Source organism: Folsomia candida, unplaced genomic scaffold, assembly GCF_002217175.1.
Source record: "Folsomia candida strain VU population unplaced genomic scaffold, ASM221717v1 Fcan01_Sc013, whole genome shotgun sequence".
Lineage (NCBI taxonomy): Eukaryota > Metazoa > Arthropoda > Collembola > Entomobryomorpha > Isotomidae > Folsomia > Folsomia candida.
In genome coordinates, this window is record NW_019091205.1 from 3,951,367 (window position 1) to 3,978,452 (window position 27,086).

At 38.0% G+C, this 27,086-nt stretch overlaps 4 protein-coding genes across 4 annotated transcripts; all 4 read right to left on the minus strand.

The window, feature by feature from the left end:
* Nucleotides 1-4,589: 4,589 nt before the first annotated feature.
* Nucleotides 4,590-10,346, minus strand: LOC110855603. Its single transcript, XM_022104012.1, has 3 exons — nt 7,830-10,346; nt 6,914-7,788; nt 4,590-6,861 (listed from the first exon to the last, which is right to left on the minus strand). The coding sequence occupies exons 1-3, from the start codon at nt 10,344-10,346 to the stop codon at nt 4,590-4,592; spliced, it is 5,664 nt and encodes a 1,887-aa protein (XP_021959704.1).
* Nucleotides 10,347-12,745: 2,399 nt separating this feature from the next.
* On the minus strand, nt 12,746-13,988 carry LOC110855604. Its single transcript, XM_022104014.2, has 2 exons — nt 13,824-13,988; nt 12,746-13,386 (listed from the first exon to the last, which is right to left on the minus strand). The coding sequence occupies exons 1-2, from the start codon at nt 13,924-13,926 to the stop codon at nt 12,776-12,778; spliced, it is 714 nt and encodes a 237-aa protein (XP_021959706.1). The 5' UTR covers nt 13,927-13,988; the 3' UTR covers nt 12,746-12,775.
* A 2,516-nt stretch (nt 13,989-16,504) lies between these two features.
* LOC110855627 (sodium/potassium/calcium exchanger 3) lies at nt 16,505-21,197 on the minus strand. Its single transcript, XM_022104036.2, has 8 exons — nt 20,762-21,197; nt 19,556-19,774; nt 19,151-19,338; nt 18,847-18,997; nt 18,440-18,652; nt 17,940-18,152; nt 17,768-17,869; nt 16,505-16,997 (listed from the first exon to the last, which is right to left on the minus strand). The coding sequence occupies exons 1-8, from the start codon at nt 21,018-21,020 to the stop codon at nt 16,657-16,659; spliced, it is 1,686 nt and encodes a 561-aa protein (XP_021959728.1). The 5' UTR covers nt 21,021-21,197; the 3' UTR covers nt 16,505-16,656.
* Nucleotides 21,198-21,762: 565 nt separating this feature from the next.
* On the minus strand, nt 21,763-24,121 carry LOC110855605 (multiple epidermal growth factor-like domains protein 10). Its single transcript, XM_022104015.2, has 3 exons — nt 23,794-24,121; nt 23,124-23,429; nt 21,763-22,576 (listed from the first exon to the last, which is right to left on the minus strand). The coding sequence occupies exons 1-3, from the start codon at nt 24,086-24,088 to the stop codon at nt 22,308-22,310; spliced, it is 870 nt and encodes a 289-aa protein (XP_021959707.1). The 5' UTR covers nt 24,089-24,121; the 3' UTR covers nt 21,763-22,307.
* Nucleotides 24,122-27,086: the final 2,965 nt, after the last annotated feature.

Consider the following 27,086-nt stretch of genomic DNA (forward strand, 5'->3'; position numbering starts at 1 on the left):
TCTGACAAAATTTGTATGTACATGCTTCAATCAAATCTATACAAGTGAATCAAACTGTAGGTATCTAAATATGGCAACGACTCTAGAAAATATCTACTTTTCCAGGGTATGCTTGCCACCGGAGTGTCTCACCAATTCACGAAACGTGTGGAATTTCTTGTAACAGAAATAGCACGCGTGTTTCCTTGGACCGTGCCTTTTCACGTGTTGCACAAGATTGACTTTTGAGTGAGTTTTGTACTCGCACGTGTTGCAGGAGTGAATTAATTCCTTGTTCTCGGCGTGTCTCGTCACCACGTGCTGCCTCATATTGACTGATGTTGAGAATCGTTTACCACAAAACGCACATACGTAATTTTTCTGATGTTCATGACAAATCCGAATGTGACTCTGTAACCCGGCTGGAATTAGTAAACTCTTGGGACAAAGATGACAACCGAAAATCTGGCGGGACGATTTCTCCAGATGAGTTTCCTGTAAAATAAGTATAAATTTCACATTTAGTATGTGATTATGTCCGGATTTTTTGCACCGCACTGAAAAAAACTGAAAGAACTTTGGGGTGCTAGAAATGCAAGAAAGTGACGCCACCTAGCAGCTCACCAATTGATTATTCGGCTTGCCTTTTAGACGTAGGATTTTTCCATGCCGGTGCCACTAAAGTTCATATAAATAAACGTCATGTGAGGTCGTATTTGTCAATTGTTTTTCAGATGAGGAGCCGTAAATAAAACGTGATCGATTTTCTGAATGTTGACCCCTACCCCCCGCCCCCAGTGTAATCTATATGCCTCATGTTATAATTAACATAGGAAGGATAGGATTCCAGGGCAATTCATAGCAGGCGATTCATATAGTCATATAGCTCGTAGCATACAATTCATAGCACGTACATACCATAGTCGTTATAACTGATAGTAGTATCCATACCTAGCGCATCTTTTCGTAGCACGTACAATACATATTTATATCGCTACGTAGCAATACATATCGAGAAACCAAATGCGAAATTTTATCAACTGACTAAACAAAGAATTTTTGACTCGAGTCAAAGGTTATGCACCAGCTTTATCCGCTTGTCCATCTGCCTATAACCAACATAATCTTCGTTAAACTCATCTTATTCACTTGAAATTTTTTACAAATATTTAGACTGGGTCATATTATAGCGGTGTGAGTAATGGGCTTAGTGCTGAATATTCGAAAAATACACTCTTAGAAACTGGGTATTGATCTTTGAAAAATTTTAATACCGTCGTGCTGGTATCATCACGCCGTCACGATTCGGTATTAAAATATTGCCAAAAATCAATACCACGGGGTTGTACGTAGAGAGTATTAACTTGTAATACCGAGTTGGTAAAACATCAATACTGACTGGTACTGATTTTATACCACCTTTACCCAGGCTCAAACGTGCCCGGTATAGACCCGTGCGCGGGATTTGCAAACTAAATACTCACTTGCAGTTGCAAATCCTTCTCTTTTTAAAAATAAGTTCTTCGAAATAAATTAGTTAGGCTGGGGAATTATTTGAGGGAAAGAAATTGACTACTTCCGATGGAAATTTGGACACGTTGTTATTAAAGGGTAAGCTTAAATTTATTGTTTCTTTTCGTTTTATTTTTTTCCACGTATTAAATTAATGGCGAGGAATTTTAAACCACAAATTTCGTTGTTTTCTGCTGTCTATTAATTAACTTAATTTTTTTTATTTAGCGGTATCATCGACTTCGAAAATTCCTAGTTCCGGCCGTGCATATAGGATTGAGGATAATTTAAGGTTGGTGACTACATTTACAAATCAGAACGACAATTTTAATTAAATTAGACGTTTGTACATATTCTATAATTTCAAATTTCAGCTAATTGACAAATTGTTTTTCATTTATTTCAGTGGAACATTTCCTACCGAATTATGTGGTAAGATAATTTTAAGTTAAAAAACTATATCACAATAACTGCCTCAAAGTGTGAATTGTTTACAAAATCTATTTTTTTTACATTACTTGTGCTTTTAGATCCAGTCAGCTCAACTCTTCCAGATTATTGTGTGTAAGCCAGTTCCATAATTAAGTTATTTCAAAATATTGCATCCGGTTGATTTCCAATATTTATGTCATTTGTAATTTTTTGATTTATTGGTTTTTATTGGTTATTTTTTGGTTTTTTGTTTTTTGTTATTGTATCAAATAAATAACATTAAAATCAATACCAAGTAGTACTAAACCATTATTTTTCATACTGCATGGTATCACTCATTAATACTGATGCGTCCAATATTGCTACCATTCGGTATTATTAAACTATACCACCATGAAAATAAATCAATACCGCTAAAACCAAAAAATAACCAATAAAAACCAATAAATCAAAAAATTACAAATGACATAAATATTGGAAATCAACCGGATGCAATATTTTGAAATAACTTAATTATGGAACTGGCTTACACACAATAATCTGGAAGAGTTGAGCTGACTGGATCTAAAAGCACAAGTAATGTAAAAAAATAGATTTTGTAAACAATTCACACTTTGAGGCAGTTATTGTGATATAGTTTTTTAACTTAAAATTATCTTACCACATAATTCGGTAGGAAATGTTCCACTGAAATAAATGAAAAACAATTTGTCAATTAGCTGAAATTTGAAATTATAGAATATGTACAAACGTCTAATTTAATTAAAATTGTCGTTCTGATTTGTAAATGTAGTCACCAACCTTAAATTATCCTCAATCCTATATGCACGGCCGGAACTAGGAATTTTCGAAGTCGATGATACCGCTAAATAAAAAAAATTAAGTTAATTAATAGACAGCAGAAAACAACGAAATTTGTGGTTTAAAATTCCTCGCCATTAATTTAATACGTGGAAAAAAATAAAACGAAAAGAAACAATAAATTTAAGCTTACCCTTTAATAACAACGTGTCCAAATTTCCATCGGAAGTAGTCAATTTCTTTCCCTCAAATAATTCCCCAGCCTAACTAATTTATTTCGAAGAACTTATTTTTAAAAAGAGAAGGATTTGCAACTGCAAGTGAGTATTTAGTTTGCAAATCCCGCGCACGGGTCTATACCGGGCACGTTTGAGCCTGGGTAAAGGTGGTATAAAATCAGTACCAGTCAGTATTGATGTTTTACCAACTCGGTATTACAAGTTAATACTCTCTACGTACAACCCCGTGGTATTGATTTTTGGCAATATTTTAATACCGAATCGTGACGGCGTGATGATACCAGCACGACGGTATTAAAATTTTTCAAAGATCAATACCCAGTTTCTAAGAGTGTATGTATAGTGAATGGAGCTTGGAACGTTTACTAAAACAAATATTTACCTCGTGAAAATGTAAATTCGAAGTTTTAGCGAAACCTTTTCCACACACGGCACAACTGTTCGGCTTCTTTGTCGTATGAATGAAAGTGTTATTTTCAAGATGGATCCGTGTCTTAAATTATTTTTCACAAAGGACGCATCGATATCGGACCGGATTCTCGGAATGTTGAGTTTTTTGGTGTTTCGAAACACTATACTTGTCCAAGTAGGTTTTCTCACAGCCGGGAAATCCACATGGCAAACGGGGTCGTTCCCCGGAAGTGTTGTGGACGATGTTTACGTGTCTCCGAAAGTTGGTAGATGTATTGAAGACGCGGTGACAAACGTGGCAACAGTGTTCCTTAGGTTTGATATGGATTGTGCGCATGTGTGTAGATAAGGTTGTTGGATTTTTGTAAATTTTTCCGCAAATCTAGGCAATATAAAATGGGTAAAATGTTAGCAATCCAGTATTACCAAGGAATATTAAGCGGTATTAAGCTTTGACCCTACGTAAGTGGCACTGATAGGAAATATGTAGAGTGTAGTAGTACTTATAGGTAGGTAGCTCGCTATTTACCATATCGGTAGAAAAATTCTTACCCACCGGCATAACATTAATACCAAGCGGTAGCAACTGTAATACCGAGAAATCAGTGTCTACATACCCCACATTAACAACACTTTGTTTGTATAGTCAATGTTAAAAGTGAGACCAATTTCTACCCGAAAGAGGCCACTTTACTGGGGTTTTGAAAATGATGCCCTATTCGCCTTGAACAAAGTCACTTTCCTGGTGTTCAGGCCGGTGCGTAATTAAATGAAATCAGTCCCTGCGGGGTAGCAAAGTCACGAGAAAAACCCAAATGACCACGGATCAACACTAAGTCACTCAACAGTGATACTCTTTAAAATATTTATTAATTACAATCAAAAACTTGACGATACATAAATGATTAACGGATCTCGCTTGCTCACGGCACAAAAAGGATAGATCGTGAATGCGGAAGGTGAGAAGAGAGAGAGCGTACTAAAAACTAACAGACAAAGAAAACATACTACGCAGTTTCATCAAAAATGCCTCCAAAACTAACTTACACGCTAGAGGGCAGCTACATACTAGAAACAAAGATAAAACTCACTAACTCATGAATTTCTTCATCCTCCCACCAATTTTCTCGGAAAATTACTAAACTTATATGTACTCGAGTTACAACTATAAATATTAAACTTAAATGAAGAACTAATATTATACACTTAGCACTTTCACTTTTGTCCAAGTCGATCTGGGGTCACGATTTTCCTTCCGAATCGGGACACCACCTCTAGCTTCGCTGGTACATTCTTGACTGTTACCACAGGGGATTGCTTCGCCGCTAGGGTTTTCTTCATTTTCTTCGGTTTTGCCGATACAAATGCAAGAGATTCCACCTGAGACGAGACCTCAAGGGGATAGAGCCGCTGACAAGGTCGAGTTAAGAATCCATTTTCAGTTTTCACACGGGCCACCCTGACTTGTCCGTCTTTCCCAGGAAAGAGCTCCACAATTCTTGCTATCGGCCAGAAGATTCTCTTCTGGTTGTCGCAACTCACGAGGACGAGATCTCCTAGGTGAAATTCCTCACATTTCTTTACTTTTCCCCTCTGCACCAACAAGGAGAGGTATTCCTTCCGGAATCTTAACCTTAATTCCTCTCGTAGGGCCGTCAACTCTCGGTATTTCTTTTGGAGTCCATTTGAATTCAGCACCTCCATTTCAGGCAGCTCCACCGTTGTCACATCCTGGAGAAACATTGATGGCGTCAGGGAGATCAAATCTTCTTGATCTTCAGAGACGTAGGTGAGGGGTCTTCCGTTCATCACCCCTTCCGCCTCGCATATGAATGTCTCCAGCTCGTAGTAATTCAGTTTACTATGTCCAAGCATCCGTTTCAGTAAATCTTTGATGCTTCTGATGAGACGCTCCCACCAGCCGCCCCACCACGGCGCGGATGGTGGATTAAAGATCCACTGGATTCTGTGAAGTTGTGTTGTAATTTGAATCTTGTTCCAGTCCAGTGCCTTGAACAAATTCTCGGCCCCTGTGAAGTTGGTACCATTGTCCGTGTAAATCTTGGTTGGTCTTCCTCTCCTTGACACAAAACGATCCAGAGCGAGCAGGAAGATATCTGTACTGAGTTCATGGACTAATTCCAAGTGCACGCAGCGATACACGGCACAGGTGAACAAAACCATCCACGTCTTGGACTGGTTTTTCAGATGAAACGGGCCAGCCAAGTCAATCCCCGTGATCTGAAATGCTTTGGCATCTTTCACCCGATCTTCTGGGAGAGCTGCTGGTTGGACGTTGGGTGCCTTGGAATTGAACCGTTTGCACCTTTGGCATGATCCAATGACTTGTTTGATTACTCTTCGTCCTTGGACAATCCAATATTTCTCCCTCAATTTGCTAAGAAGAAATTGGACTCCAGCGTGATGATGCTTGAGATGTTCTTCAGTTATCAAGAGTTCCACAAGAGGATGCTTGGGTGGCAGCAGGACCGGCATCCGGAATGAGACCGTATCCTCCCTTTGGATCAGTTTGGTCTGTACTCGAAGCACTCCATCCTCGTCTGCTTTCACCCTGATTCCGGAAATAAGTTGCTTCTCATTCCCAAATCCCTCCTCTTGAACAATTTTAAGAAGTTTATTTTCAGCAGCATAAACTTCTTCTTGGGTCAGATCAGACTTGGCTTGATCTTTGGATGTCCGGTAGCATTTTGCAAATTTGACCAGACGGGCAAAGACCCTCACCGTTTTCATGTAGGAAGAAGAATGGGCGATGTACCATAATCTTGAGTCACCTCCGATGGTCATATTGACTGCTGCAGATTTCTTCTTCTCCTTCATGACTTCCTCCATGTTGGGTTCTTCTTCTTCCCACACCCAAAACTCTTCCGGCTGCACAAGCCAACCTGGTCCCTCCCACCACTTTGATTTTAAAAGTTGGCTGGGGGAGCACCCTCTTGAAGGCAAATCAGCCGGGTTCTTTTTTCCAGGGACCCATCTCCAATCTTCCACCTTGGTCAGCGTCAAGATCTCCTTTACGCGATTCCCCACAAAAGTCCCCCACTCATCATTCTTCCGAATCCAAGCCAAGGCGTTTGACGAGTCACAGTGATAATAAGTGGGCACTTCTGTCAACGATAACGCCTCCTTCACAGTTGAGGCGAGAAGAGCCGCAATCACACATCCAAGCAGCTCCAGGCGATTCATGCTGGTCTCCTTCAGAGGGCAGACCCTGGACTTAGCTTGAAGGATCCGAATCTTGACCCCGTTTTTCTCCTCCGATCCGGATCTCAGGAAGATCACTGCTGAGTAGGCGTTTTTACTCGCATCAGAGAAAGTGTGAAGTTGGAGGTTTGCACCGATTTCTCCAAATGCATGGCGTGGAATTGACACTTTCTCCAATTCATCCACTTCCCTCCACCATGTCACAAAATCCTCCCGCAACTCCCCACTTAAATCTTCATCCCAAGTGGATTTGGATTTTGGATGCCTTTTGAATGAGGAGCTTAGGGATGAGTGTAGCTGGACTCAGAAATCCCAACGGATCAAAAATCTTGTGTGCCACCGATAGGATGTTCCTCTTAGTCAATTTCGGTGGTAGTGGATCTTGTGGTATCTCAATCTTCAGAGAATCCTGATTCTTGTCCCAAATGATCCCAAGAACTCCAGTCAGTGGTTGAGCAGCACCTCCAACAGCGCCCAATCCGCAGTCGCCTGATGGCAACCCGACTCCGGAACCCTGCCCAGCGCTACACTCCCACTGACGAAGTTCCATCTTCGCATCCGCAAGTATCTGGACGGACTTCTCCTTAAATTCTTGATACTCGTCCACAGAATCCACCGACAAGACGCAATTGTCAACATAAAGAGATCGCAGCAACTCCCTTGCTATTGGTTGGAGTTCCGGATCCACATTCTCCAAGTGGAATTTGAGAACAGCCCCCAGAAGAAATGGGCTACAACTGACACCAAAGACCACTCTGGCGTGGCGGTAAATTTTCAAATTTTTTATATCCTGTCCCTCCCACCACAGGAACCGTAAGAAGTCGCGTTCCTGTTCCTTGACCTCGATCATCAGGAAGGCTTTCCGGATGTCTGCAATGACGCCAATCTTCTTCTCCCTGAATCTGAGTAGAATAGCTGGAATCAGTTCCAGAAGATTGGGCCCCTTTTCTAGACATTCGTTGAGGGATGGATTCCGATTCACCTTACAAGACGCGTCAAAAACGGGTCTCACTGGGGTGGTCTTGCTGTTTGGCTTAAAGACTGGTCTGTGGGGAAGGTAGTGCACGTTGTCACAGATCACATCACTATTCACTTCCTCAATTATGCCTTCTCGGCACCAGTCTTTGAAAATTTTTTCGTATTCTTCAAATTTTCCTGCTGACCTCAACTTGGCGGTGGCGGAAATGAGCCTCTTCTGTGCAACATTTTTGTTGTCCGGAATGGATGGCGCACCCTCCACCCACGGAAGAGAGACTTGGTAACGCCATCCTCATTTCGGGAAACTGTTTTCAAAAAATGTTGTTGAGTGGCGATTTCCTTTTCTTCTTTTGATTTGATTTGGGCACAATCCTGAATCCCAATCGATTCCAATGACCACATGTCTGGGATGTTCAGGTCACCGGTCAGAAGGGAAGTGCAAGTCATTGCCACACTGTCTGCTTTTGCTTTGGACCCGGGCACAGCTCCACTTAAGGTCCACCCAAAAACGGTGTGAACAGCCACCAAACCACAACTCAACACAATTGGTCTTCCGGTGACAAGATGCCCCCAATTGTCACTTCCAACCAGGATCTCTACCTCCGGATTATCCACCGCTGTTTGCTCAAGATCAGATATCCATATCTTCTTCTGCTGGAGTTCCCTTATCCATGGACCTCTTGGGACTCGCGGAATGTCACCACAAATAGTAGGAGTTTCCCTCAAAATCAGCTCCCTTTCCACTTTCCCATTCATGCTTTGAATTCTGACTTTGAACCTTTTCACTTTCTTGCAGTCAGTCACTGAACCACCAAACAGAACGTTGCGTGAAAACTCCTCTCCCACCAACTTGCACCCAATCTTGGAGATGGTGGTGGAGCCGACGTTACTCTGCTGACTTCCCTCGTCAAAGATCAATCTGACCACCGTCGACCTCTTTGGACCCAACGCTCTCACCAGCAGCGTCTTCAGCAACACGTCTTTCCTGCATGAGTAGTTAGCCCCCGAGTTGGTGGTCTCCGCCCCGTCTTCTGTTTGTAATGGAGGTTTCTTATTTTCTTGCTGATCTGGACACATCATCTTTACATGAGCGCCCCCACACAAATCACACTTTTGTTGATAACGGCAGTCCTTTGCTTGGTGCTTGGGCTTGATGCATTTGTAGCATAGATTTTTTTGCTTGACAATTCTCTTCTTCTGCTCCAGTGTCATCCTTTCACCCTTGAAACACTCCCTACCGGTGTGATTGGTCTTGTCACAAAACGGACACTGCTTGTCCGATTGACCACTGATAAGACCAGCAGCAGTTGGAAAATCATCTTCCACTACTTTCTTCTCACGCTGCTGGCTCTTCTTTTCTGATTTCTTCTCTTCAGTTCGGGGTGGAGTCATCAAGATAGCAATCTTGGTCTGGATCTTGACCCACTCTGTGAAGCTGACCAGAGATGCAACTTTGCCTGACTCAATCACCTTTCCTTTCCATTGAGCCCTCACAATTGGTGGCAATTTTTCCTCCAAATCAGACAAGAGGATGGGATTTTGAAGGTGGTGGTCTTCACCCAAGGACTTGATGATAGCAGTCAGATTGGTCACTGCTGACCCAAATTCCACCATCGACGCTGGATTTTCATGGGTCACAGAAGGAATTTGTCGAAGTTTCGCTATCATCGCCTTGATGATGTGTTCCTTCTGACCAAACCTTTCTTCCAAAGTTTCCAGAACTTCTGCGAGTCCATCCGGTGAGACCAACATACACTCCACGCTTTTCGCCGCATCCCCTTTCAGGCATTTGCGCAGGCGCTCGATGTTCTCAGCGTCAGAAAATCCGCAAGCCTGGGTCGTTCTTCGGTAGGATGCGATAAATGATGGCCATTCTTCCGCCCGGCCCCCAAAAGTTGGCAGATCTCGTCCAATGGTCTGCCGTATTATCATACGGTCAGTGCTGCTGCCACTACCACTGCTCTTCTCTGCCAGCGTAGTCAGCGCTTTCGCCATCATTTCCAAAACTTGATTGTTGTTATTTGACTCCACTGGTGGTGGTGGTGTTTCAACTGGTGCTGGTGGTGGGGTAAGCACTTTCACTGAACTCGATTCATATTGATTTAACTTTTCATTATCCTCCATCTCCCTGAGCCGCTCATCATCTGACCCAAGTTCTTGCTCTTCATCTTCATCGATGTGGGCAAAGTCTGCCGCCATCACCCTTTTCAATTGAATGATGTCATTCTTCAAACGCTGAATCTTGCCCTTAGTTCTTACTGATTTAAGGGCGTATTCCGTTTTCTTCTCCAACAATCTCTTCATTAATTCTTTTAGATCTAGCTTGAGATCTGTTGCAGCTTCTGGGTCGTATTCTGTTTTTGTGGGGTCGCATTTCTCCTGCATGGATTTAATGGCTGTTTCAAAACTGGCTACCTCCACCCCCACAAACTCCAATTCTTCTTCCAACTCCAAAATCTCGTTTTCTTTATCGATAATTTTCTGACCATGCTCCGCCTCCGCATCTGCCCTTCTTGTGTTCGACGACACTGAAGAAGACGATGGGGACGACTTCTTTCTTCCAAACGGGGTGTAATTGAGCATTTTTCCAAGCAGGGATTGGGACTTGATTTCGGATTTGGGAGTTCCACTTTCTTCGCCCTTCGCGGCCCCTTCCAAGTCTTCTTGCACAACCCTCTCCCCCTTTGACCTCTCATAAGTGGATGGAGTGAACCGGTCCGGTTCTCTCTTTTCACGGTCACTCCTCCTCAAATCGTTTCCGTCCTCGTTCATGATGGCACCGGAAAACAAAAATTCCAAACAAAAAACGAACAAATTAGTCGGTGTTTTCTACAACGGCTGACTGGACCTCGTCTCTCTCTTTTTCAATTCCGCAACGAATTTGCACAAGTTAATTCCACAATGGATGACAAAACAAAACAAAAACGGAAAGATCTCACCAAATTTGCCCCCGAACAGCTCAGGGTCGGGCCCAAAAAATGGCAAGGTTTATGGTGAGTCTTCTTATCACTCGTATTTGACTCCGCGGTCACGTCGCCTCCAATGCTCTGATCTTCCACAAATCACGCCACACGATCCTGGCAAGGTCGCCAAATGTTAAAAGTGAGACCAATTTCTACCCGAAAGAGGCCACTTTACTGGGGTTTTGAAAATGATGCCCTATTCGCCTTGAACAAAGTCACTTTCCTGGTGTTCAGGCCGGTGCGTAATTAAATGAAATCAGTCCCTGCGGGGTAGCAAAGTCACGAGAAAAACCCAAATGACCACGGATCAACACTAAGTCACTCAACAGTGATACTCTTTAAAATATTTATTAATTACAATCAAAAACTTGACGATACATAAATGATTAACGGATCTCGCTTGCTCACGGCACAAAAAGGATAGATCGTGAATGCGGAAGGTGAGAAGAGAGAGAGCGTACTAAAAACTAACAGACAAAGAAAACATACTACGCAGTTTCATCAAAAATGCCTCCAAAACTAACTTACACGCTAGAGGGCAGCTACATACTAGAAACAAAGATAAAACTCACTAACTCATGAATTTCTTCAGTCAAAATTAGAAATCACGTCTCAGTTTTACCAAGGTGTTTTCTAGTAGACGCTTACCTCACATTTAATCTTTACAGCGGGGTCGTGCGTGACGGCGTGCTTGACGAGTTGCCACTTGGCTTTGAACACTTTCGAGCACTTTGAACATTCCAATTTTCCTCCTGGTTTGATATCCATCGACTTGTAAACTTAAGACTTACTCGATTAAAATGTGTTGGATTAATTGAACAACGTAGAAAATGTCCTAAGATGAAATTTGTAAGGAAAATTAGACCCACTGTTTAAGCAGTGAGTGTTAAGAGTTATGTATGTCGTACGAATGACAATTGTGATTCAATGGAGCAATGAGTTTGATGGAAAAATGTTGTTTTTTAAAACACACGACATGCAAGTAACGAAGAAACAGTGGTAGCTGATTCCTTTTACATGGGATATAAACAAGCCCCCAAAAAAGGGAAATCTTAGTGAGGCTGGATACAGCTATCAATATTAAATAAATTTTTCGGAACAACATTTGAATCACGACTCTCCAAACTATTTTAGCTTAGATGATTTAATTACTGGTAGAATTATTGATTACGTACATTGTAGATGTACAAATTGAATAACAATGAAAAACTTTATTGTTTTTTAATGGTGTCAAGTTTTCGATCTCGATCTCGATGCGATCGTCATCAGGACGGACTTAATTACATAATTATTAACAAATTACTGCAATTAAATATATTGAACTAAAGATTTCGAATGAAGACAACAGGAATCCATATTCTGATCAATACAAATTAATGTTCGAATAGATAATTTTAAGAGTGGTGATGCAAATGCTGTTCCGAAAAATTTATTTAATATTGATAGCTGCACCCAGCCTCACTGAAATTTCCCTTTTTTGTGGGCTTGTTTATTTAATACTTGTAATTGAGTTATTTAGATACTAAACACCACGCATGCCCGAAATTAAATTTTGCATGTATTTTGCAAATATTTTGCCACATAACTCGAGTATGTGGAACTCATATATTCATTCCATTAGTTGTTGTCAATGGCGTTTTTTACCACCCCTTAAGCTTCGTCCAATTGTTTTGCACCTCTTATAGGAAAAACTTTGTCATTTATGAACCGATTTTAATCATACTACCCTTAAAATTTGCACAAAAATATACTCTAAAATTTGTACAATTCGTTTTTCATTACGATACGCCATTAATTAGCTATAAATATAAATACGTTTCCAGAGGTATATTTTTGCCCATAACTCGCGTAAAAATCAAGCATTCGCTAAGTCGGACCAGATCCCGTTTCTAAATTATGTAACAATAATCGGTGCAAAATTTCATCAAAATCGGTTGAGAAATGACTGAGATATCGCAGATGGTCACTTTTTTGGGGTGGGGTAAATGCATACTTAGTAAATTTTTTTCGTTGTTAGGTATTTTCCTCATTAAGAAAAAATAACTGACCATGCATTGAGAACCATACATATGCATAAATTTATACATACATACGTAGATCAATGACCCAAACCACATTTTTTATATGTACATTAACCTTCCCTTACGCCTAATTAAAAATGCATACTTTACTTGTAATCGGTCACAATTACATATGTATACAAATAAATATTAATTAACTTCATCAATTTTATTCACTTTAAAATCCGCCCTTATTACTACATCCATAATTTTCCAGTACTTCACTAAACATCCTCTCTACCCCAAAAATTCCCGCTATGTTCAAAAACTCTTCCATAATTTTTGGAAACGCGGACAAAATACTTAACGCGAACTCGATCGAGTCCAAAACCAAGAAAACTATTGTATTCAGGGTGGTCATATTTTTAAAGAAGAAAGCCAATCCGTCCATTATCAAAGTATTCAGTGACACCGGCATCATTCCAGAGGCGAACGGGATTGTAATAAATATTTTGGAAAGTATGGTCCAAATCGTGCCCACCCAAGGGGGAAGTACGCCGGGAAAATTGATTCCACTAATTGCCCCGGTAAAAAGGTCGACAAATTTCGAAATCCCGATTTCACTCAGGAATCCAACATATGCCGAAAATCCGGACATTGCGAGAGTAATGTAGGTCAAGTCTTGAGCAATGTTTTTCATCCCGTCACATTTAGTGGGAGGCTGCGGCATCTCGAGTATCCTATTCCAAATCTTGTCACGGCGTAGTTTTGGACGAACGACGAAGTAATTAGAGCATCGTTTATGGCCATAATTGTTGTTAGTGCTGAGCCTAATCCAACTATTAGGATCTGAAATTTAAAATTTATTTTAAAATTTTGAAATTTATTTTTTTTTGCATTTCTGGAATTTTCATTTCACTCATAAAATTTTGTAACGTTCCACAGAAATATTTAACATAGAAGCTATTCGCTTTATCTTAAAGCTTGCAAATTATCACATTTAAGGTTAGCAGAATATTTTTCTAAAGTAGTGTGCCAACTAAAACTTAAGTATTTGACATGGATCGCAATTAATTAAATCTATTCAGAGAAATATTAAGCGATGTTCACTTTAAAAGTATTCCAAGATTTTGACCATCCACTTCTGCGTTTTTCAGATAACAAGATTGAAAAAAGAAATAAAAAAGACATGTAAATAATTATTTATATATTACGAGCAAGTAAACTATTATTGAGTAATTTAACATAAAATTATGTATCACAAACAATTTAATTATATATCTTACCAGCCATAACACCATTTTCAGATTTAAGGTTCAAACTTAAACACAAATGTGTAATGAGAATGATAAAAATAAAATAACAATTAATCCGATTAGACCAGAACATTTCTATAAGTTCTATATAAAATTTCAAGTTTGAATAATTTTTATGACATATTTGTTGCAAGGAATCACCCAAACTTGGGCGACAACTGAAACAATAAAGCAGTTAACTGGATACGTGTGAGATTTACAGAATTTTGCCAGGGTGTATAACGCCCAATTTTTTGCAACGTATTGAAATCGTTTTTCACTTATGAATATATAGAATTATTTATTTTGCAGTGTTCACTTTAAATAAAGTTGTATAAAATTTACTCAAGTTTGAGTAACGTAGTGGACCCAAAAAAAGTGTATCTAACAATGAGTAATTTGACACAGCTCCATTTATTTAGAGGGTTCCATGCAGATGCGAATGCGGAAAATTGAAAGTCTGAAAAATATTGATTTATTCTAAGACAGATAGGTTAAGGCTTAAGGTTTTAGAAATCTTAGAGGTCAAGAAGCCATATAACTAACATTAATAGCTGCTGTAAAAAAATTATAAAATCGGGAAAATTTGATAAAATATTGGCGAAATATTGTAGTATTAATAACACCATGTTGGATTAGAAAAATGCGACAATATTGAACCCTATTTTTACTTATATTCGCTAGCAGTAAGTCCATCCATGGTCTTGACCAAGATAATGGAAATGTCTAGTTTGATGAGGTACCTTTCGGAATGATGTCAGCAGATTGGATATGATAAATAAGCACCTTTTCATTAATGTCACTCTGTTCATACATTTCCTAAATAGTGGCAGTATCCATTCTATTGATACTGCTAATGAGTGAGCAAACAATGATATTGTAGATGTAACATTACTTACATATTTACACACATTCTGTACATCGTTAGCTTCTACTGAAAAAATGATTTTACGCTACTGCTACTTTAATGGGTTAAACACATTTTTTTTGCTTTGGTGGCATGACAAATGATTTATTTTAGCCGGATTTAACCTGTCAAATGATATTTGTGCATTTTGTTGTATAAATTGTCCCAATTAGAGCCACTTAATAGGTCAATTACGTTAAACAGATTATAAATATTTAGGAAAATTCAATTTGCAAAATAATAAACCGTTACAACGCATGTAACCAAGGGGTGAAAGGAGTGTCATACGTCAATGTGAATATCAAATTGTTCGAAAATTTGTTAAGATTGACACTTCTGACGTGTTTTCGACTTTTGTGTCTTATTTGTGTCAAATTTAACAGTTGATAACCCTTATGTGACCTTTACATGACCTCTGAGGTCAAAATGGAGGTCACCATTGAATTTGACATTGAAAAATAGTTAAAAATGATGTGTCACATGTCAAAACTGACAAGTGACACTTTTTCGTCACTTTTCGTCACTGTGACGATGTCATCGTCACAGGTGACGTCCAAACACAAAATGACCTGAATTTTCGAATTCCTCGTTGAAAATTAGTTAAAAATGATGTGTCACATGCCAAAACTGACAAGTGACCCTTTTTCGTCACTTTTCGTCACCGTGACGATGTCATCGTCACAGGTGACGTCCAAACACAAAATGACATGAATTTTCGAATTCCTCATTGAAAAATAGTTAAAAATGATGTGTCACATGTCAAAACTGACAAGTGACACTTTTTCGTCACTTTTCGTCACCGTGACGATGTCATCGTCACAGGTGACGTCCAAACACAAAATGACATGAATTTTCGAATTCCTCGTTGAAAATTAGTTGAAAATGATGTGTCACATGTCAAAACTGACAAGTGACCCTTTTTCGTCACTTTTCGTCACCGTGACGATGTCATCGTCACAGGTGACGTCCAACCGCAAAATGACATGAATTTTCGAATTCCTCATTGAAAAATAGTTAAAAATGATGTATCACATGTCAAAACTGACAAGTGACACTTTTTCGTCACTTTTCGTCACTGGGACGACGTCATCGTCACAGGTGACGATGTCACAGTGTCCATCTTCGAAATCGTCCTGTCCCTTGACGCTAGGAGTTTACGTTCAAAATTTCAAGTGTCTATGTCTTTTCGTTCAAAAGTTATCGGAGCTACGGACAGACAGACGGACGGACGGACGGACGGACGGACGGACAGACAGACGGACATAACGATCTTATAAAGGGCTTTCACCCCTTAATAATTGCTAAGTGCTCTTACATATACTGCATGCATGAAAGGCTTGCCTTCACACACTAATTTTAAATTTGTTTCTGAAATTTAATATTTGCACATGCAAACTTGCAAATTAAATAGGATGCTAAACCAATTAAACATGAAAGTGAAAAGTTAATTTTCAGTGATTACTAAATTATTAATCTATTATTTAAGAATAATAATATTTATTATGCTGATCTTATGTGTGATACATAATATAACTCATGTTACATATATAAATTTAATTAAGTTAATTTATTAATTAATTAATTAACCACCCCCACGAAAATGGGACCACGGTTGCACTCGATCTTTAAAAATTTTATTCGTAAATTTTATTAAGTGAATTACACAGAAGTATTTATGGAACACGTTTGCTTTATATGTAAATATTTCGAATGCTAAATATCTCCAGTTCATTACCCAAGGAAAGACTAAAAATAATCGCAAAGATGTATGGAAAAATTAGTTTTTATTATTTAAAATTCACAAGACTCGTTATATGCATTTGTGCGTTGAAGTCAAGGGGTAAAATTTTGAAGCGATAAAGTAACTATATTATACGTACAAGTCATAAATATATTAAATAATCCGTTACGAAGTAATTAATCTTTGCATAACGGAGGGTTAACATGCATAAAGACATTTAGCTCGAATAAGGACGCAACCGTTATAGCAATCAAGTAACCAGCCAATGCGACAATACCGACTTTTAAGTCGATCTTGAATCTATTCGCGGCAATGATGAGGTATAACCCAATCATGCATCCGATCAGGATGAAGGCAGTATAACCCAAGGCTCTCGAATTCATGACGATGTATCGCTCATTCGCGCTCGAGTCGCCGACAAGGATTAAGGTCTGGATCATCCAAGGGGCTCCGAGGCAGACCAAGATGTTGAAAATGTTGGATCCGATTGCGTTGTTCATGGCCATAGTTCCCATTCCTGATAAATGTTTTTACAAATAAGTATGAATACATAAAATTTTGGACAAATTATACTTGTTTTTAATCTTAGCCCTTTAACATGTATGATTAACGACAAGAAAATGCAGTAAATCGGGGACACTATAAGTATGTTGTGGTCATGGCGCGCGAGGAGAAATTCAGGAGTTTTTAATAAAACTCGAAAAACTCAAAAATCAAAAATTTAACATTGACTTGTATAGGGAAATATCCAAATTTTTGGGAAGAAAATCTTCAAATTTAGTAATGTGTTGGCATAGGAGAAATCCCTCAAAATTGCAACAAATTTTATGTCGCGGAGAGAAAATGATGAAAATCAATGACCTCCTAGAAACGACAATTGTCTTCCTTCAGCGCCATGACCACGATTTTTTAGGACGACGTTTGTCTTACTCCCGAATTAAACCATTTCTTATAAAACGACAATTGTCGTCGTTACAGTTTAAACAAGCGAGAGCTCTTCAATAATTTTTTTGTGAGGCTATAAGCTGCCTGCTACATTTCACACAGAGAATGTCCTTCGAATGTATTTCTAATACATAAAAGAAAAAAAATTGTTTCGCTTTAAAAATAAAACCTAGACCATCCGACATTTGTTGTCGGTTGGTAGCAAGTTTCCATGAAATTCAAAATTCGAAGTACAAAATAAAATTTCGGAGGAATTTTTGTAACTAATTCTTGCGGTAACAAAACCTTATGGTAAGGACTCATCAAGAAATAGTTTTAGTATCAAATTAATTTACATCTTACCCCTCCGCGCAACGATGATAGAAGAGACGGCCTGTGGTACAGATGTCCCCATAGCAAAAAGCGTGATGCCCATGACCGTGTCGGGAATTCCGAACGTCCAACCTGGTCAATGAGTCGGGAAACCATAATTTAGAAAAATTCCCAGGAAGTGACTTGATTAATCGCTACCAACCTATCACTGTTACCATCCAGCCCAACAAATAGCAGAGGATCGTATTCCAAACGATGCACATTAGGAGCGTGACCGGAAACCATTTCCGAACAGTGGGCAATTTACAGTCGGGAATGGTCACCTTGTACAAAAGTCGGATTGGCCAGCCCACAATAAACTTTGTCCAGACGAGGTACGACTCACCGAAGGGGAGTGGCCATATGGGCATAGTTTCTATAAAAAAGTCAGTAACGCGTGAGAAATGTACAGTTAAAATTACGTAGTAGCAACGTGTTACTTTAAGTAGTAAAGATAAATGTTTACGTGGGTTACAATTTGTCGCCAAGTGTGAACATTTTTTATAGGAAATTGAAACCTGCTGGGACAACGGGGTACATTTGGATTTCGCAGAAATTATTGTTACCATTTGGTGACTAGTTTAATTGCGATCCTCAGTAAAGTAACACTTTGTTGCCAAGAAATTTTGAGTGTAATTTAGTAATTGTTCTGTGTATATTTACCATCATCAAACTCGTTTGGAATAGGTTGTTCTTCGTCCTCATCTAATTGACTTTGGTTGCTTAGCACGCTATTTAAACTGTTGAAAGTGGACGCTGTCGACAAGCCTTTCTTCGACGGGGTTTGTTTCATCGATCCTTGAAAACACTTGATACTTCGAACCTTTCGGACCATTCGTTTAACGAAGGCGTGAATTCTTTTGTTGAAGATTATTACTAAATAAATTTAGAAAAGAAAGTACATATTTAAAAAAAATATCTCGCATGACGAGGATTTTGGTACGAATTCGTAGTGCAGGTAATCCAATCCGATCCGGCCGGTTACAAAAATCCGATCCGATTCAACTGATCGGACATTTTTGGATCGGATCGGATTCTAGCAACACCACAAATTTGCGAAGCCGACATACCAACAATGTAGCCACCGTACAGGAGCACAAGTAACAAGCCGTCGTACCAGTGGACATGATTGTCCCGCAGGATTAAGGCCAAGACGCTGACGGAAATGACGTAAACGAATGTATCCCGGGATAATGGATACCACTCGATTTTTGCAGCGGTCTGGAAAGGGATGCAATAATTTTCACACTCAATATTTACATATTGTTTCAGCGTGAAGTGCATTTATAAAAACGCACTTCACGCACTTCACGCAGTAGTCTAAAAACATCAATCCATTTCAACGAATATGTTGTACATAATCTACATATTTACCTTTCTGCAAATTATGCCAATAGATGCGGCCACCGCGAAAAGGTTAAACACTGATGCTCCCACGATAGATGAAATCCCAAGATCCCCTTTCGCCACGAATGTCGCTATCACATTGGTGAACAGTTCCGGGGAAGAATTCGAAATACCGAGAATCGTGCAACCCGCAATTTCACTTGGGATGTTCAAAACTAAAGTTAATTAAAAAATTCATTCGCGTTTTTTTATTGAAAAACATTCACATGAAATTTCATTTACTAACTTGCACATATCCAAAGTTAGTGCTTTGTTAGCAATTTTTTTCACAATTATGTTGCGATGAATGCATGAAAATTCGCAATAATCAATACCCTCAAATATTTCGTTTTAATACTACAGACCATAACACTTTTTTTGTACTCTACATACCTTTCGCCATAATTTCGACCGAAGGGACGAAATAGTCATCGCACACGATTGCCAGGGCATAGAAGAGGTATAACGTTGCCAAAATGTGAATCGTGATCCAGCCCGATTGCAATTCACTTGTGGAAAATAAGTCCTTCGGGAATTCATCGATCGCGGGTTCCCTACATTCTTCGAGGTCTTCGGCTTCAGTTGTCTCGTGACCTGTCGCCGTAGATTGGTCTGTAAGAGGTTAGTAAATTTGATTAGTGTAACCAATTGAACGACATTCGTAAATTTTATGCGGGCATCATCCCCATGAAAGTTTCAAACTTCAGTTTTTAATAAACAAATTAACCAATTTTCAAATTTTGAATTTAATCAAACTGAAAAATGAAATAATATTTTGTCTCATTTGCACCCACCTGATTTTTAATGGCTATTTTTGGTTGCAATGAAGATGTGTGTACATACACACATTAAACCTTATCGATTGATTGATTAACGTTTTTGACTGATTATTGTGTAACAAGGACAATATTCCTCCACAAGTGACACTCAACTATTTATGCATGCATGTATGTATGTATGCTGGGCATGGTAACATTATTCGTAAATGTGTAGATTCATAAATATATAACGTTTTTACGATATATTTTTAAAAAAACGGAAAAATTTTTTACGGACCTTGCGCATATGAAACTTCATAACCATGGAATTTTCTAAGATGTAGTACAATTTATTTTACACTTGTATTTACCACAGTTGCGAAAATTACATACATTAAAATCAGCATCACTGCGAAATAAGTTTGCAATTGCAATAACAATTTATACAATATTTATTATTACAATATTACAATATTATTACAGTAATCCTGCCGGATTAGGATGCCACAAGTCCTTGATAATCAAACCAATTTGAGCTGGATTTTGATACGTTTCAGTCTCGTGATACACACACATACATTATCCCTAAATTGCGACCACTTTTGTTACCATATGTCATCACCCCCGTTTAATTAACATACATACATATGTATGCTTGTATAATAAAAATTGTGATTATTTACATTACACAAAAGTTTAAGTGGAAAAACAAGGCAAAAAGGTCACTGTATTTGTAAATATTTCCAATTCTATCTGGCATTATCCAACCATATGCAAAAAAGGGACACAAATATATCGCAAGAAAGAAAATACAAAAAAAAACAACAAAAAAAAGTTTCACCTCTTCCAAAATTGGTGTTTTCTGATAGCAATTCATCATCCATGGAAACTTTCAATCCTGCGAAATGTTCGGGTTTTCCAGGCATCACTTCATTCTGCTGGATCGTGGCCGTCCATCCGTCCATATTTCCGATGGCGTTTTGCAAAACTCGAGCACTCGCCAAAAGCTCCAGCGCTGAAATTGTTCTTGTCCTCGCACCCATAATCGAAGATGTTGAGCAGAAAAGAAGCAGCAAAAGAATTACGAAACGTGACGCCATTTTGCGTAAATTTCGTTTTATGTATAAAATTCTTTTGATGGAAGACTTTTAACGGGAACTGTTCTCGTTTCAGGATAGATTATTTATTACCAGGCGAAGACCAGTTGAAGACTAAACTCTTACATCCTGTGCTCGTTGTTATCCCCCAATTTTAACAAATGGTAATAAAGCAATAAATTAATAAGCAATGGAAAGAGGTTCGTTGCTCGAATTGTTAATCATACGTGGATAACCTACGTGTTAAACTGCACTCTTAAAAATAATGCGACCCTTTGGAAAAGAACTTATATGCACTCTAAATTTTATATTAAATAAACCACTCTAAATTCAGAGAACCATTGACTTGACAAAGATCAAAGTTTACTCTGGATTTAGCGTAGTTTCCTTAATTTAGAGGGCATGAAGTTTTCAAAACGGTACCATTATTATTAAGAGTGATTGCAGCTGTAAGGTGAATATTGAGCCAATGTATATAGAGCTTGATGAGGATTTCAAGCAGATAAGAAAATGTCAGGCTGTTGGTCATTATCATAATAAATAAATAAATGCGAATGTTATCAAATTTGTTAAATGCTTTGACTTAATCCTTCAATTACTCATTGTATTTCATTGCCCGTGTACATTGGGCAAGGTTGTACAATATATGCAAGTTGTGTTTGTATGTATGCGTGATGGAAAACTTTACATTGCAAATAAATCAATAAATACGGACTTAAACTCGACACGAGCTGATTAAATGGTATCCAGTGTTCAATAAAAAGCAAACAATGCGCTAATGTTTTATTGCTTCTTACACGGCACTGTTCTGCTGAGTCTTTAATGTTGGAAATTGTATACATATGTAGATAAATAAATACTTGAGGAGGTCGTGGACGCAAAACATAAGTTTAACTTAAGATTATTACTTTCTGCGTCTTGCAATTTTTCACACTGCAAGAAACTAAACAGTAATGTAACCCTTTTACCCAATTTAATCAGTGTTTCCACAATCATACGTATTGGTGCAAAAAGGAATTACTAAATCGTATGCAATATACATACATATGTACATATTTATGCATTATAATTACATATGTATTACACGTGCACATTTGTATACCTAAATTGTTCCTACATGGGGCATACTATTTTTGAAATATATCAAACACTTTATTGGGGCACGATTAATCTAACAAACCGTTTTTCAAATATGTTAAATATTTTTATTTAATAATTGTAACTTAACTGTAATTCAAATTCGAATTTAAATTTGTGAGTAAATGCACAAAAAATTATTAATTGATTTTCTTAGCGTTGACATATCCCATAAAAAGCATCATTCCCATTCGGTCCATCAATTTCGTTGCACCCCAGATTTGCCAAACATCTATGAATTGGTTCTTCTCGAGCCGTATTGTAAAACGAGCACATCGTTCCCTCCACTCCGGCGCAGAGAAGTTGTTCCTCGTCCCACACTTGGGAGGGAAAATGGGCACATTGGCACACCCCTTGGAAACATTTGAGGCCTCGTCGCTCATCACATCCGAATTCTCCTTCAGAACATGGCTGGGCATAACCTGTAAATAATCTTTTGTAATTTGAAGTTTTTATGGGTGATCGTACATATCGTTAGCATTCAGAATTTCGGTAGTACACTCTTAAAAACAATGTTACCCTATACAATAACAAATGCATTCTGAATTTTGTATTATTTAAAGTATTCTAACTCCAGAGTAGCGTTAACTTGATAAAAAGTCAAGTTTACGCTGGATTTAGTATGGTTTTCGTAATATAAAATTGGGAGTGTGTTCAGTTTTCAAAAAGGTGACATTATTTTTAAGAGTGCACATAAATAGGTCATTTATTTGACATTGTGACCAAACTTCCTAGAAAGAAGAAAGAACTGTTTTTTTTAATTGCAGAAGGTAAATATTTTCTGTCGCTAGATGGCGTAAAATCGTACTTTTCTTTACTTTACGAATATGCATTGACAAGTATATACAGCGGTAATGAAAGTTTCTCAAATTTTTTTGCTTAGAAATTTTTTAGAATTTTGTTACCGGGGTTACCGGTGATAAACTGAATTAATATGAAGTACCAATTTTTTTTCATTTATACACATACCTGGTCGACAATGCTCTCTATCAACGGTCGGCAAATAATTGCTTTTATCACACCCGCACCGATATCCGGTGATTGAGGGAGTATGCGGAACACAGGCCATGTCTTCTCCACATCTGACGCTTGATTGTGGTTGGCATGGAAACCCGACTTTTATATTGCACGTGTAATTCCGTTCCATCCAGACCTGATTTAATGAATTTTGACATTCGCATCGTCCAGCGGCGCAGATCAGTTGGTCGTTTGGATAACACTCCGCCGAAGTTTGGCAAGGGTAGCCGTACGATTTTTGACAAAACCCGTCAGGAGCTAAAGAATGTTCCGGAGGAAATTTATTTAAATCACTTATTTCTTATTCATTGTATCCGAAATTCACCTAATTGCATAAATTTCTCAATACACCCCATGTACTAAGCATGTAGTAAAAAATAAATAATGAAAACAATGATTTATTCATTGTTAATGAATATGAAATGAATAAAATCCAATATTCATTCATTCACAAATTTTGAAAAATATTCACTCATTATTCTTGAATTTACTGACTAATGAATGAATAACTTATGTATTGCTCCTAAATTACTTAAATAAATTCATCTCCAAAGTTCAGACACGTTCCATAAAATTCTATTCAATTTTTTGTATTACTTAAATAAATAATTTTACAACGTACTTGGAAAATAGTTGCCGTAACAATGGCACTTGTTATCTCCGCAATAAGCTTCCTCTATACAATCCGCCCAATCTGAGCAATCTCCCCCCGCCAGAGTTTGACAGCGAGAGACCTCCTCGTTATAAATAGCGTCAATCTTGCACTGGCAAATTTGTTCGCGACACTCCAACCCGATGGAAGTCAGGCATTGATCATTCTCCGAGCAAGGATCGCCATGACCACCGGATTGACCAGTGGATGACGCAATTAGAAAAATTGCGAAAATTAATGGACCAAAAAGTGCAGAATTTCTCATTTTTATTTTTTTGTAAGACCAGTGCTGCAGAAGGTTTTGGAGAGAATGATGTAATCTGCAACTATGTGGTGCTATTTATGTATAAGTGTGTTGTATATGGCTTCATTATAATTAGTTAGGTAGGTGACACGATTTTAAGAGCATTATCATGTTGGGCTTGACACGTGTATGACAGGTTATCTTGGTGAATTGAATTGATCTGGAATTTCCACAATGACACATACTGTTACAGTGTTTAGAGTGCAACAGTAACAAACCTGTGCAGGAAACTGGTTTCTTGCAGTTGTATATTTTGATCTGCAGGAAATATTTACAAGCAGGAAGGGACTGCCTTCCCTGCATGATTGTTCATGGCAGAGCTCGGGTAAAAATATCGGGTAAAAATTTCTAAATTCCGGCTGAGTTCGATACCCGGGTCAAAATTACGCCCTCCAGTATCCAAGTAAATATCCATATCCGGGCCAAATTCTTGCCCACTAACTTCCAAACATCCGATACCCATGATATCCGCCGAGCTATGGTTCATAGGGGCCGTCGCTATATAGATGGCTCATATTTTTTTACACTTTCTTGCTACACTCTTAAACATAATATACATAACAATTTTGAAATTAAATGCACTCTGATTTCTATATTATTCAAACTCCATTACTTACATATGTTCATCTAGAAGAACCTACCTATACTCTTTATCAGGCTAACTGTACCCTGATTTAGTATGAATTACTTTATACGCAATTGAGCATGAATTTGCTTTCCAAATGGGTAATATTATTTTTAAGTGTGTTTTCTTCTTGCATGACAAATGATGCACACTGTACCTAAACTGTATTTGTTAAACTCGTCGTTTGTTAAACGTTTGGAAATTCATTATTGATGTAAGATATGAGTGACAAATTCGAATCGATCGATCAAATCGTGACGTTTCAATTAAAACGAGACTTAACAGGTTCTGTAAATATACGGCTGTTATCACTTTAATGGTGATCATTGAGGTTAATTAGTCATATTACGCTTTCATCACGCCATGCTTTTGATTATCTTACAAATGTTTAAGGAATTAAATATGGATTTATTTTATACCATCCAACGAAAATTTGGTTTATTCAAATATTCCAATAAGATTTAAATTGGGGCTTTTTATTGTAAGTAATTTAGCTTAATGTTATTCTAATTTTTTGGTTACTTATGTATTGCTGGACGTAATCCACTCTGGCATTAATCAACGGGACTACTATTTGTCCACGGCAAGTTGAACCCGGAGATATGGGAGACTAAACTCAGTTCAACGTTAATAAGCATGGGCCAGGATTTAGTCTTCCATATTTCCGGGTTCAACTTGCCGTGGACAGACTATAATTTATTGAATACATAAAGTTACCCCTCTTTATTGATTTTGTACACTTGGTAATTTGGCGTGATATTGTGTGTAATTTTTGAAGGCGATGAGTTTGTGAATTATTTATTACACAAGGAACGGGATGATTCCAAATAAAATATTTACTTATAACAATAGTAGAGTTCAGGTTTGATAGTCAAAGAGAGAGGTTGGGTGTAAAAAGTTGCTCCTGCAGCAAGTAGTCAAGAGTAGTAGTAGCAAGTTATAAAGCCATAACATGGCAAAGTTATATAAAACTCGAAAGACAAGATATTTTAATGAAAGACTTGTTTGAGATTGTTCAGACTTTGAGAAATCAAATCGCCGAACAACAAAAGTGTACAGAATTTTTCGAAGAAAAAATTGTGAAACAAGTTCAGGAACTTAAACTGAGGATTGAGAACCAAGAAATCATAATAAATTCAGTTATAAGCAGAGAAACAACAATGTTAATGGAATCAAAATCCGAGCCAGATGAAAAATTGTCACTAGAAAAGGATTTAAAAAGCCGAGAAAGGAAGAATAATATCGTTCTACATGGTTTTGTTTCAGAGCAAATCCCAAATTTGACTGAAAATGTTAAAAAGTTTTTGTCAAAAGTTTTACACGTGAAGCCATGCATTTTGAGAGTCCGTAAAATTCGAACAAGGGATATCTTGAACCCACCTATTGTTATAACAGTAGCCGGCCCGGAGGACAAAAGCTTGATATTTGGAAATGCTCATAAACTGAAAAATTACAAGATTCGGATATCAATTACAGACGATTTAAACGCATAACAACGTAATTGTACTACAAGGCCATCAAAAGTTCAGAAAAAATTGCAACAGGATGAGATTTCTGACAAGGTGACCTTGCCACATAAACCAAGAAACACCGTCCCACGGACAACAAAAAGAGAAGGGAAACCCAGCATATCAACACTGAATAAACTTGATGTTATGAAGTTAAGCATGGACACCACAGTAAGCAAACTGGTTTTACAACTCAATGCCACTGTGAGGAGCTTAAAGGGAAATGGAAATTCATGCACTGGATTGCTTGCAAGAATCTCAAGCAAAAGAAGAAGTGGAACCTGTCAATGCCTACATGACGAACAACTGGAATCTTACACAAGTTACGTTGATAAGAAGACTATGTCTATTGAACATGTACTTCGTTTTTTGTATGATATAAATGTAATCAGAAAAATTGTATATGAGAGATGGAAAGAATTACATTGTAATGAGAAATGTTATTGCAGAATATTAAGTTTGGAGGAATTGTTATTAGACCCAAGTTTTGTTAATGATTGTAAGCAAGCAACAATTACATGATTGCAGGATATTAATAGCACTTGCATTAGCGTTGGAGCGGCGGTGTAATATGAAGGACACAGTCTTTTTTCATGGAGTGAATTTCTGATCAAAATTCTCTCTATGAAAAAAGTAGGAGAAAATATGAAATTGCACTTTTAACCAGCTCCAGCCGTTATATAAGTATTGCTATTCTACAAAATTTGTATGTGTCAATTTGTTAAAAGATAATTGTTAAAAGTTTTTATTTTTTGATTGATACCAATGAAACCCAACCTTTGTAAAAAGTTAGTTATAAGGAAAACCTGAACTCCAACCAAGTTAA

Excerpts from the sequence above, each read along its gene's own strand:
- LOC110855603 (XM_022104012.1), bottom strand. The coding sequence starts at position 10,346 with ATGAACGAGGACGGAAACGATTTGAGGAGGAGTGACCGTGAAAAGAGA. Across the intron at positions 7,789-7,829 it reads CTCTCTTCCGTGGGTGGAGG|AGGCTCATTTCCGCCACCGC; the intron begins GTGCGCCATCCA and ends GTTGCACAGAAG. Across the intron at positions 6,862-6,913 it reads GCACACAAGATTTTTGATCC|GCATCCAAAATCCAAATCCA; the intron begins GTTGGGATTTCT and ends CTCATTCAAAAG.
- LOC110855604 (XM_022104014.2), bottom strand. The coding sequence starts at position 13,926 with ATGTTCTGGTCTAATCGGATTAATTGTTATTTTATTTTTATCATTCTC. Across the intron at positions 13,387-13,823 it reads TGAAAATGGTGTTATGGCTG|ATCCTAATAGTTGGATTAGG; the intron begins GTAAGATATATA and ends TTTAAATTTCAG.
- LOC110855627 (XM_022104036.2), bottom strand. The coding sequence starts at position 21,020 with ATGGCGTCACGTTTCGTAATTCTTTTGCTGCTTCTTTTCTGCTCAACA. Across the intron at positions 17,870-17,939 it reads CTGGATGGTAACAGTGATAG|GTTGGACGTTCGGAATTCCC; the intron begins GTTGGTAGCGAT and ends CTCATTGACCAG. Across the intron at positions 16,998-17,767 it reads TATCATCGTTGCGCGGAGGG|GAATGGGAACTATGGCCATG; the intron begins GTAAGATGTAAA and ends AACATTTATCAG.
- LOC110855605 (XM_022104015.2), bottom strand. The coding sequence starts at position 24,088 with ATGAGAAATTCTGCACTTTTTGGTCCATTAATTTTCGCAATTTTTCTA. Across the intron at positions 23,430-23,793 it reads TTACGGCAACTATTTTCCAA|CTCCTGACGGGTTTTGTCAA; the intron begins GTACGTTGTAAA and ends AACATTCTTTAG. Across the intron at positions 22,577-23,123 it reads TAGAGAGCATTGTCGACCAG|GTTATGCCCAGCCATGTTCT; the intron begins GTATGTGTATAA and ends GATTATTTACAG.